This window comes from Parasteatoda tepidariorum, chromosome 1 (genome assembly GCF_982258835.1).
Source record: "Parasteatoda tepidariorum strain Cologne lab strain chromosome 1, Ptep-v5.0, whole genome shotgun sequence".
Classification (NCBI taxonomy): domain Eukaryota; kingdom Metazoa; phylum Arthropoda; class Arachnida; order Araneae; family Theridiidae; genus Parasteatoda; species Parasteatoda tepidariorum.
In genome coordinates this window covers 97718156-97730669 of record NC_141755.1, presented here as the reverse complement: position 1 = coordinate 97730669, position 12514 = coordinate 97718156, and the positions used below count along the sequence as shown (strand labels likewise).

The window sequence follows — 12514 nt, the reverse complement described above, 5'->3', positions numbered from 1 at the left end:
TATCAAAGACTGATATTTAACTTTTTCCTTTTGTCTGAGATAACTCGGTATAGTGTAAACTGATGGTAAATTAAATGTTTTTTACGCATAAAAAAATTTATATTTTAACTTAAAACTTGTATATTATGTTTTGTTTTAATTCCTTATATTTATTAATTAAATTTCCCCCACAAAAATTGGTGAAGGAAGCGGTTAATCTTTATATAATTAAATTGAAGCTCTCACGAAAAATACATCATACACAAACATTTTTATATCAGTACCTGTCAGAATAATGGTCAAGTTCAGTGACATGAGAGATATTAAAAAACAGCTTGGAGGATAGCCATACATCTTTTCTTAAAAAAAAACAAAACTTATTTGTGTCATTCCAAACTTGTATATTATGTTTTGTTTTAATTCCTTATATTTATTAATTAAATTTCCCCCACAAAAATTGGTGAAGGAAGCGGTTAATCTTTATATAATTAAATTGAAGCTCTCACGAAAAATACATCATACACAAACATTTTTATATCAGTACCTGTCAGAATAATGGTCAAGTTCAGTGACATGAGAGATATTAAAAAACAGCTTGGAGGATAGCCATACATCTTTTCTTAAAAAAAAACAAAACTTATTTGTGTCATTCCATGGTAATCATCGTTGGCTAAACAATGTGAAAATATTGCAAAACATTAAATTTGTAGAACCTATTTGACATTCCTAATGAATTTGCACACTAGGTAACATTCAAATTTTCACAATTGTTATAAAGGAACCCAATCCAGAAGGCAAGGGAACTCCTAGATCAAGTATTGGGAGAAATTTGCCTTTGTGGAGGACCTTTTTGATGGCATTTGCATTACAAGAGGAAAACCACGAAAACCTCCCACCGTTAGCCTGTAGGCAAGGGGATTCTAACTCATGATTCGTCTACCACTGAGGATATTTCATGCCAGCACTATGGTGGGTGCGAGCCTGATGCGGAATTCGTATCGACCAGCCATCGCTGGGATTTGAACCAGATTGTGTATATATTTCATTGGAAGGTAAATGCTCTATCACCTGAGCCGACATGGCTTCACATTAATAATTAAAATTAACGATTATAATTTCATCCACGATATATTTTTAACATGAATATATTTTTGACAACCCTGCACAAAAAGCTTAAAATGCTGAAAAGCATAGAGTAACACAATAAAAAAATTTAACTTTTTATATATATATATATAAAAAAAAAATAATAACCTGGTTTATCTGTGGAAGCTGTATCAATCCAATCAGAGCGTGTGACATCATTAACATCCAAGAGTCTGGAAGAAGCACCAAGGTTTCTTAATTCATCTTCATCTAGTGAATGATTTCTAGCACCAGGAACTGTTGACATTTTCTTTGAAATGCAAACACCTGAGACACATATATCAAAAATCAATAAATGCTCAATAAGAAATAATTTTTCTATTTTATAGCCATATCACTAGCATTTTTTACCCTTTGAAATAAAAAAATAATTACTGTACTTTATAGCCAACAAATCTTTCTCGAATTTTTAACTTTTCTTTTTAATTTATTACCAATGCCCACATATGTATTACAAATGGCAACTCTTTCAGGGGAAACCTATTAGATGGGCCAATGTTGCTCCCACAGTAAGGACAGAAAACAAAAGAACATTCATGTCTCGTCCAGGACTCAAACCCAGCACCTTTCCAGGGTTACCACTAAAATTTGGAAAAAAATTCCCTGTTTTCCCTGTATGTGCTACAGACAATATATTAAAAGGAAACACTATCACTGTGCTCTTGAATGGAGCTATATTGGGCTAACTATACTAGTTTTAATTGCTGGAAAAACTTCAGAGTAAAAAAGGTACAACTGAACATGCTTAAATAATGCTATAGTAAATGAAATAGTTGAGTATAGCTTAAATGTCTTCTTTAAATATCCCACAGATTGCGCTTTGAGTAGATACTATTTTTTTAAAGACAAAAATAAAAAACAAATTCCCTGTATTTTCCCAGTTTGTAAAAAAAAACTCAAAATTCCTAGCCTTTTCCCTGTTAAATTTGGTGATTTTGAAATTCCCTGTGCTTTCCAGGTTTTTCCTGTTCTCCCTGTGGAGTGGCAACCCTGCTTTCTGATTGGCAACCCAGTTCCCTGACCTCAACATAGTCCGGACAGCATTATCTTATTTTTAACTTAATAATGGTGGATTGTGTGTATTTAGGGCAGGAGTTGAACTTTGAGTTCAAACTTAAAAGAAAATCAAATTTTCAACAAATTATAAAATTGAATGTTCAAAGTAAATTATGAGCAAAACATTTTTATTAAATTATTAATTTAAACAATTGACTGAAATATTTCTAACTATCACTTTTTTATTATGACATAGACTTTGAAACTTCACAGTGAAGTGCTGTAAAAAGTTTTAATTTTGTTGTATAATACTTTTATTCCTGGCTTTTTATTGCATTTTTGTGTTTATCACTGATTTGTTCAGATTTGATATGCATTCCACTGAGGTTAAATTCTTTGTGATCTAAATCATTTTTAGCATTTTTTTAGGCAATTAATGATTTAAAACAGACTAATTGCCAGTCAGAAACAAATTGGATCAGAAACGAACTGGTAAAAAAAATTGTTTAAGCGCCCCAATTTTGAATTTGTAAAAATTATATTAATAGTTTGAATTACTATCCTCACTAGTCCAGATGAAACAGGAATATTTTACAGGTTTTTCAAGTAAATCTGATTGATAAACACAGATTTATAATTCTGACGAGAGTTAAAAGTCCTGAATAAGTAGTAAAAAAAAAAAAAAAAATCCTGAGGGAAGCAAAGCACCGGAAAACAATTAATTAATGGTTTCTGCTGAACTTCTCTAATTTTCTCAAAAAAATTATTACTTTTACAAAGAGATTAACATAAAATAAAAACTACAAATATTATTACTGTAAACATACCTATCACATATCAGGATGTAGTTAGATTTTTTAACAAAAAATAAGTACCTTTTAAGTACTTTTTACATACCCAGAACAAAATAAGCACCTTCTAAGGGCTTTTAAAAAACGTAAATCAAAAATAAGAAACTTTAAGCAGTTTTTAAAAATGATACGCACCCTACAAATAAACTATTTGCTTGATCTGAATTCTTTTTATAAATTTCAAAAACAGTAATTTAAAAAAAAAAATACACCAAAAAGAATTTCTTAGCCAAATGATAAATTTGATCAGAAAAAAAAGCAAACACAACTTAAATAAAAATTGAGAAACTTCATAGGAATTAAAGAAAAATTTTTAACGATTGAATGTTCTAAAGCAGCATTTAAAACAATGTTCACGATAAAAACAACATTTTGCCACAATATCTTTAAATGAGAAGGAAAAAGACATTATTTAAATGAATATGTGATGAATAAATGAAATTTAACAGGATTTCAATACTAATTTAAACTTAGATATAAATGGAGGCAGACATATAAATGAATAACACATAAACATTAGTCTACTATAAATTAGAATTTCATTACCTAATATTTCCCCATGGCTGGATACATAAATACAGCTATCAAGATGAATTAAAGATCAATGGTATCATTATCTTGGATTTATTAATATGCCAACTGGGATGAAAATACTACTGAAAAAGATATTAAAGACATTTAAAAAAATTCGCTTTTGTACAGATAAAATAAATTACAAATGCAGACAATATAAAAGTTACATTCTTATAGAGATGAATATTTCTGTGGGAAGATTAATAGAACATTTTGCAGGGTTGCAAAAAACCCAGGTTTTTCCATAAAAACCCAACACGGGTGGGTTTTTCATGTTTTATTGGGTCTTTTTTTCAAAAGAGAGGGCAGGGATAAGTAACTTATTTTAATATTGATGATTAAGTTTAATTTTATGAATTGGCTTAAAATATAGGTAATTAAAGTGCAATTAATAAATAATACAAATAAATTGGTGCAAAAGTCTGAAAAAAGTTTCTTCTGACATCACAATACAAGATACTCACATACATCACAATTTGAAACTTATTTTAACGCAGGATTACTTTTTATTTATATTTTAATCTTAAAAAACATTTGAGTAATTTTTTTTTCTTTTTTGCGTAGAAAGAGAATTAAAGGCTGACTAATACAGTCAAATCTAGCCAGGAAGGTGACTTTCCAGTCACCAAACACTGTTAGTTTTTTCACCATAGGTTCATTTTTTTCGGCTAGACTACATATATATTTCAATAGAATAGCTCATTAATATAACAGAGAATAAAAAAAATTTTTTTTTAGAAAAACCCAATTTAGGGTGAGTTTTACTCGGTACAACCCGCCCACGTTTCACTGGGTAGGTATGTAGGTCTTTTGCAACCATGACATCTTGTTTCTAAAAATTAACGTATTCTTTCAGTTAATAGGGTCTGTTGGTTCAGAGCCACTAAGAAATAATTATCATCGTTCGGCCAGAAAAGTAATTAATATAAAGGGATGGTAATTAATATGAAGGGTCTTTCAGTTTCTTGTTTTGCATTAATGTCACAAAATAGCATCTTTAACCATAATTGTGAACATTCATTATAGTATTATTTTTTATTGAAACTTATTTTATTAAAATTTCTTTAACAAAAGTGAAAAAAAAGGTGCATACATGTAAACAAACCAGTCTTTTCATTATAAATCTTCAGAATTACCAAAAATGAAATCATTAAGACACACAACAAAATAATTGGAAAATGATAACAAATTATAATTTTTTAAAAATCAAGTTAGTCATTGTTAAAGTACAGAAACATCTGTTCTCTCACAGAATCTTTCTCTTTTGAAAAAATACATTTAGTCTTCATATAAAAGTTCGCATTTTAATTTAAGTTTTTTCTGTTCCCATTTTAAAAATTTAAACGATAATTTAAAGTGAATTATTAGTAGGAAAAATAGGCTTCAATTATCCATTCACCATTAGTTCAATAACTTACTCTTGCAGTTTAAATTATGACAAAAAATATTTATATATTACTTAATATAATATATAGTAAACTAACGATTATCAATTAGATCGAATAGTGTTAAAATTGATGGTACCTACAGCAAAAAAAAATTTTTTTTTAATTTAAAAATACACCTTTTACACTTCTAAAAATATAAAACACATCTTTATAACTTTCCCTTCACGCTATATAACCGTATTTTGAAAAATAAAAACGAGGAAAGCATTTTTATAATTGTTGCTATCTATACATAAATAGAGAAATATTTATATTGAACAGTAAATAAACAAATAATGACAATCCTATAACTAAAGAAAAAATAAAATTTGCTTAGAAACAAGACATATCAAGGCTTCTAGATTTGTACAAAACCACTAATTACTAATTGTTTGAACATTTTCTAAACGTCTTTGCTTATTTCTTTCGTACTAGACAAATTTTGAACTCAACTTAAATCCTGAAACATAGGTTTGTCATTTAAACAATAAACATTATTAAAAAAATATACATTTATTTTTGCGGTGTTTTAAGGTATTTGATGCAATTAAGGGCATTTTTTGAAAAAAAAAATGTATTCCATCAAAATAAACGTTATGACTACAGATGTAACTAATAGTGATTTGGCAGATTATTCAGAGAAAAAAAATAGACGGAATACCTAATATTCAGGGTCCGAATAGCAATATCTATTTTTCTAAAAATCATTCAGAAATATTTTTTTTATAGAAATAATGTAGTCATTATTGAAAAATTATCAAAACTTAGCTGTATTATTGGCATGGGGTAAAGGAAAAAAACTTTAATAGAAATATTTTAGATAATAAAAATAATTCGAAATATTTATGATAAATAAAATAAACTTACAGCTATTAAAAAAAAATTAAGTGATAAAGTTAGAAAGAAAAAAAAAGAACAGAAAAAAAATATCCTCTTGATTCTTAAAACAAAACTTCAATGCTAAAAAATAATATTTCCCAGAAAACAAAATTATCCAGAGGACCAGCGCGATTATAAAAACATGTATAAAAACAAAGATTATAAGCATAAGCAAAAAAAAATCAATCTAAATGTTTCAAAGAAAATTTAAAGCTAAATATTTTAGTTTCCTAATTACCGTTTATCAAAGAAAAATTTAAGACTAAAGTCTAATAGAAATCATCTTAATTGCAGCATCATAACAAAAACGTCTATAAAAACGCAAGTTTTATAAAAAGATAAAAGCTAGATAAAAACCAAAACAAAAATCATCTTAATTTTTAGAGAAAATACTTAACGATAAAATCTTAATTTAACTCTTCACATTGCCATATTTGTAGAAAAAAAGGACCATAAAAGAATAACGTTCATTAGAACGCTCTTTAAAAAATTTTATCATAATAAAAACCCTAAAAAAGAGAAAAATAAATTTAAAAAATCAAGAGAAACAGAAAACAATTCGTTTTTAGTTCTGAAATATACCTCTCTTTCAAAACATAAATTAACGAGTTTGTTAACGTGACAAATGGGTGTAAAAACTATTTATAATAATTTATAATGGAAAACATGAATCAGTTAATTCTTTATTAAATCTATTAAAATTTCTCCCAAAAATATCAAATATTCGTTACATCCATAGTTCTAACTGCGTTTAATTTCTCTAATTTTGATTTGAAATAAAGAGCTAACACGCATATTGTTGAATGTTTCTTTAAAGATTCCCTTCGCCAAATATAAATAAATTTATGATCACGAAACGGGGAGATTTCCATATCATGATCTGTGGCAGAATAATCGCCAAGTTTCGGCAACTTCCGGGCAGCGGCCCACGAGAAACTAAAAAAAGCATCATAAAAAGGGACCAACTCGAAAGGTATAACTCGTACCCACTCTCACACAAACATCTAAGCTTTTTTTTTTTTTTTGTTTGCAAGTTCAAATTCTATTTGACATCTTGGCGATTGTAGTTGGCGCGACAGATCACCACATGTCCCCCATGAAACTATCATTTTACAGATAAAAATTTCCTCATATCAGATAACTGAAAATTAATATTTCAATCTTGAATATTGATCATATTTATGGTGCTTCTTTGCTAGAATTTTGCTATATGCTGAAATTAATAGCTTAAGAATCAATGAAATTCAAAATTTGTAAAACTAATATAAATTTAAAACTATAGTTATAATAATTTTGGCTGAAGAGAGCTTCGAATATAAAACAGCTTCTAGTTAAAATTTACTATCATTGCATTTACTGATAATGTTCAAATTTGAACTTAAAACAATTTACAACAACCTCAACATTACACATAGTTCTCCAAAAACTACTAACAATACTTGTTTACTATGACTTGTGCAAGATGTGAAGTCAGATATTATGTATCTAAAAGTAATACAACTGTTCAATTGGTCAGTAAATAAATTAGGTTCTTAATTATGACACAATCCTTATCAAAAAGTGTTATTAAAAAAACTGTAAATTAAATAATATAATTGAATTACTAATATCTTCTTCAGAAAGACATATTTGACAGTTCCCTCTGAAACAGTCACATTATATAATACAACTGTTGTATGGTAATCAATGTTTTTCAGCCAATACAGAGTCCTTCAGAGTGTATTAACTTTAATCACTATAAACAAGAATATGAATCCGTGTTTTGGGTCTACAGTTCAGTTAAAACTCTTATCCTGTCAACATCCAAAAGATGTATACAAACACACGTGCGATGCCGACATTCTAACACTATTTTAAGAGCTTATTAGAAAAAATACAACTCATTTTTCTTCATCATCAGCTGCTTCATACATATTACAATGTATATATAACGTATCACACTTCAAAAAAGACAGATAAGACTATTTCATTCATGATTTAAAAAGAACTCAACAAACATAACCCCATCTGTAAACGCCATTTGCCTCTTTAAATGATGCTTTTGTCACGTGACCCTCTTGTCATTCTATTAGCCGTTGGTTCTCCCTTTAAAATTTTCAATTATTAACTCTGGATACCTCTACTTATTGCAGCAATCAAACTTTACGAACTTAAAGAGTAATAAAAATGCAAAACAATGCATTTATCTTCCTTTTTTTTATAAAATGAAAAGAAAATGGATGTTGCTTAGCAGCCGCTGCTAATAATTAATAGATAAATCTTATTAGCTTATTTTATCATCGTTGGCATCGTTATCGTATTCAGCATTTCTTTTTTTTTCCCGTTTCCCCAGCGTTTTTTAATTACTTTTGGTGTTCGTAAATTCTTGTCTTTTTTTCTCATTCGACATTTACACGCTGTCCGGAAAGAACGGGGTTTTTAATTTTAGCTACATAAGGATACAAATTTCCTTTATCCCATTGCACCATTGTCAGCTTCAATCTACGTCTCAATTTCTATGGGAGAAGTTCATTTTTTTCATCTCAAACTTACAGTCTGACTGTTTTATCTTAATGAATAGATCTTACTTGAGCTGATCTACTAGATGTAACAAATTATTTTTTAAATGCTTTAATTTTTAAAACAATTCTGAATGATTCTTTTTGTAATGGTAGTTTTCAATGATCACCGAAAATAGATCATTCATAGGAAGTTACTGAAAGGAATGAATAAAATCTTACTTTCTTCCACGTTCTAAGAATATCTTTTTCAAGATCTGAGTAATGTTTAACTACTTTCACGGACAGAGCTTAAATAATAAAACAAATAAAGTCATAGTTCAATCACTATGAAAAACTGAATTTTGTTGGTAAAATTCTTTCTGAAATTTCTTGAGAATCAATAGCTACCATGAAGTAAAATTATTTTAGGATGATTTGTTAGCTTTTTTTTAATAAGTCGTTTAAATTAAAATTTAGGGCTCGGATTATTTTATAATATCCCATATAGCACAAAACCGGGGTACCTTGTCATAGATGTACATTATCGATAACAACTCCCCCACATTGGTGACCCGAACGTGATGTGAGCACTCCCACCTTGACAATAACGCCCACTTCGATCTGAACACACCTACTTCGATAGATGGTTCACATTGAAAAGTTGACTTGCTACTTGTGACTGCAACATTATCCACCTCCTTGCACTGTAGCTAATCAGTCTCGATCACACGCAACGTTGGCCTGCATACACTCGAATGCTAATGGCAACACAGGAACAACCACGACAGTGAACTTAATACAGCTCTCACGATCAGCAGAAAGTACGGTGAACTTAATACATCTCTTCCGGCTTCTCACAAAACAGCAATGAATCAACTAGCGGTATCAGTTCATCGAATTCTATCACAGATATAATTCTGGTGGGGGAGTACTGCAGTGTATCTACCACTACAGAAATATAATTCCTATTCACTAGTATATAAGACATGTTAACTCGATTTTATGGAGGGGTACCTTTACATAGATTAAGGTTGAAATTGTCGATAATTTTCCCCAAATAATTATTTTTAAAACTATTATAAAAAATTAATAGTTTGAGAAAATATTGCAAGACCCCGATTATAAAAATCGGGGTGCTTGAACCATAGAGTTGAGATAGTAGGTATTTTCCAAGTATTTCAACTCTATGGTTTGAACCCCCTTACCCCTCCCTTACCCGCGTCCCTGCTAAGCCATCTTAAAAATTAGATTTGGAAGAGAGGTGTTTTTGATTCAAGTTTATGTAAACGATCTACTTTCTCTTGTCCTTCAAAAAAAAAAAAAAAAAAAATTACAATCGTGTATGTGTTGGAGATCTAAAGGCCTGGTTTCTTAGCCTGTCGTCCTAAACGTCGGCGTCAGCTGGAAATCAGCGCTAACCTCTGATTGGTTTATTTGTGAGTTTGATAGTATACGTCATCGAACGCTTATCTTGAACTTCAATTGCCGTCCAACTCAACTGCAGTTGGATTACAGCGTGACGTTAACCACAGAAGCAATGGCGGACAACATCCAACAACACATTGAAATCAGCCAAGATTTTGATTTTGACATTAAACATAGCTTCTTCATTAAACATAGCACTCTTCATTTAGCTCAGCTATAATGTGTTTTTTCTTGAACAAAGTCATTATTTGTTCTCTAAAACACTGGTCGACAATAACAAAATCAATACAAATTCAAAATAAATATTTGTTTACGTTATTAACGCATGCGCAATGAGAGATAATGTCTGCGTTGGACCGACTGCTCACGCTGAGCTAACAAAAAAGTATTTTTTTGGCGTCAGATCTACGTCAACTTTCCGCTGACGCCCAGATAAGGCGTTAGTTCTAAGAAACCAGGCCTTGAGCTAACAAACCAGTATTTTGTTGGCGTCAGCGTGACGTTGACGTCCCGCTGACGCCCAGATAAGGCGCTTGTCCTAAGAAACCAGACCTTTAGGCGTAACCAATGTTGTTCACCATAATAATGAGTAAACAAAATCTGCGAAAGTTCATCTCAGTAATGTGTATTTTTTACAATAAAATATTTTATGTTATAAAAAGTTTTATTGCGTTGTAGTTATATAACCACTTTTTGTAGGCTTTTAATATATAATTAAATTTAAAACATATTACTTCAAAAAGTATGATCACATTAAGTTAGTTCTATTCACTAATTTTATTAAATTTAGTCTAGATAAATGACCAAATTTTTTTATCAGATTATTTATTTATTCATTAAGTTAGATAGTCAATAAATATCATATAAGAGAATTTTACTAATTTAACTCAAAGTATATATAGTTCTTTTTATGTTCATATTATTAACTAAAAACTTAACTTATTAACATAAATGCTTTTAAAACATAAATGTGTTGCGATTAGCATTTGCATTTTTTAAAAATCATGTATTCCTTTTTAGTTAATAATATGAACATAAAAAGAACTATATATACTTTGAGTTAAATTAGTAAAATTCTCTTATATGATATTTATTGACTATCTAACTTAATGAATAAATAAATAATCTGATAAAAAAATTTGGTCATTTATCTAGACTAAATTTAATAAAATTAGTGAATAGAACTAACTTAATGTGATCATACTTTTTGAAGTATCGCAACACATTTATGCTTTAAAAGCACATTTTGATTTTAAAAAGCTTATAATTGAGACAATTTTTTTATTTTTTTTTTTATTGGCTGAGTAATTAGGAGTTCGAAGAATTTTAATTTTTTCTCTAAAATAAAGACAAAAATTGTGTAGTTATAATATAAATTCAAATATATAGATTTTAAAATAAAAATATACACAAATCTTAAGTAAAAGTTATTTCGATATAGAATTACATAAAATGTTTATCAGAAAATCATAAAAGCAACATTTTTAAAATCTTCCGTTTTATGATTTATTCGATGAAAGATAAACATACTGCAAATATGCAATTTACAGAGTAATGAATGCCTAAAAATTCACACCAATAATTCACAGCCAGAAATAGAGTTTGGGCCTAAATAACTTTACTAAACAAATATTTTACAGAATACATCTAACATACACGCCTTGCTGCGATGTCCTTTAAGATAGAAATCTTTTCTGGTAAAGTCTGTTAATCAAGAAAATGTTGCATCTAGTCCCTTCCATACAATAAAATTCTGTAAAAAATAAAAATGAAATAAAATGGCGGGAAAAAGGTTCAAATTTCAAGACCATTTAACTACCTTTAATATTAAGCTATAATTTTCAAATTCGGACCAAAAGTTGGCCTCTATGAGTCGAACCACCCTACCAAGGAAGATTTTTATAAACCAATTAGGGGGGTTGCAAAGGCCCCTTAAGTCTTTTGTTTAGCTCAACGGGAGAGGAAACTTGAAGCTAAGTAGTAGCCCGATGCCCGTAAAAACGTGGTTCAACGGCTAAGTCCGCGTGCTAGTGACTTACGCCTTAAGCTATGAGGTGCGGGTTCGATCCCCGGTAGAGATAAATTTTTAAAATTTTTTCTTTTTTCCTTTTGTTTTTTCTTTTACATTATATTATTTATTTAATGTGTTTTTTGATATATTAAAGAATCCTAAACACAAAAATAATTTTTTTTTATTCGCGAAATTCCAAATAATACTTAAAAACTCGAAAAATCCAGGAAAATTAGTTTATTTATATTATATTATTTTTTTCCCACCTTTTACAATATTTTCAAGATAGTTTAGCAGGCGAAAAGTGTTCTATGTTTAAAATCAAGTGTCTTTCTTGGTGAAAGAACGCATAAAGGAATAAAAAATAAAATAAAGTAACGGGAGAAATGTTCAAATTTCAAGTCCATCTAACTCCCTTTAAAATTAAGCTACAATTATCAAATTCGGACCGAAAGTTGGCCTCTATGAGTCGAACCACCCTACCAAGGAAGAATTTTATAAACCAAATAGGGGGGTTGCAAAGGCCCCTTAAGTCTTTTGTTTAGCTCAACAGGAGAGGATACTTGAAGCTAAGTAGTAGCCCGATCCCAATGAAAACGTGGTTAACGGCTAAGTCCGCGCGCTAGTGACTTACGCCTTAAGCTATGGGGTGCGGGTTCGATCACCTGCAGAGAAAAGTTTTTAAAATTCTTTATATTTATATCTTTTTTTTTGCATTATATTATTTATTTAATTTTTTTTCGATAT

The 12514-nt window shown here is 29.4% G+C and overlaps 1 protein-coding gene across 2 annotated transcripts in view; it reads right to left on the bottom strand.

Moving 5' to 3' along the window:
- LOC107442386 (mRNA (2'-O-methyladenosine-N(6)-)-methyltransferase) overlaps positions 1 to 7995 on the bottom strand; it is a 46261-nt gene extending 38266 nt beyond the window's left edge. The window contains exons 1-3 of one of the 2 annotated variants that reach the window (XM_043053337.3): positions 7456 to 7995; positions 3519 to 3628; positions 1234 to 1392 (exon numbers count right to left, since the gene is read on the bottom strand). In XM_043053337.3, coding sequence (XP_042909271.2) covers positions 1234 to 1372 — 139 coding nt within the window. In that variant the 5' untranslated portion in view covers positions 1373 to 1392; positions 3519 to 3628; positions 7456 to 7995. The remainder of the gene's footprint in view (positions 1 to 1233; positions 1393 to 3518; positions 3629 to 7455) is intronic. The other variant, XM_043053343.3, reaches the window with a different exon arrangement.
- Between the last annotated feature and the right edge of the window lie 4519 nt (positions 7996 to 12514).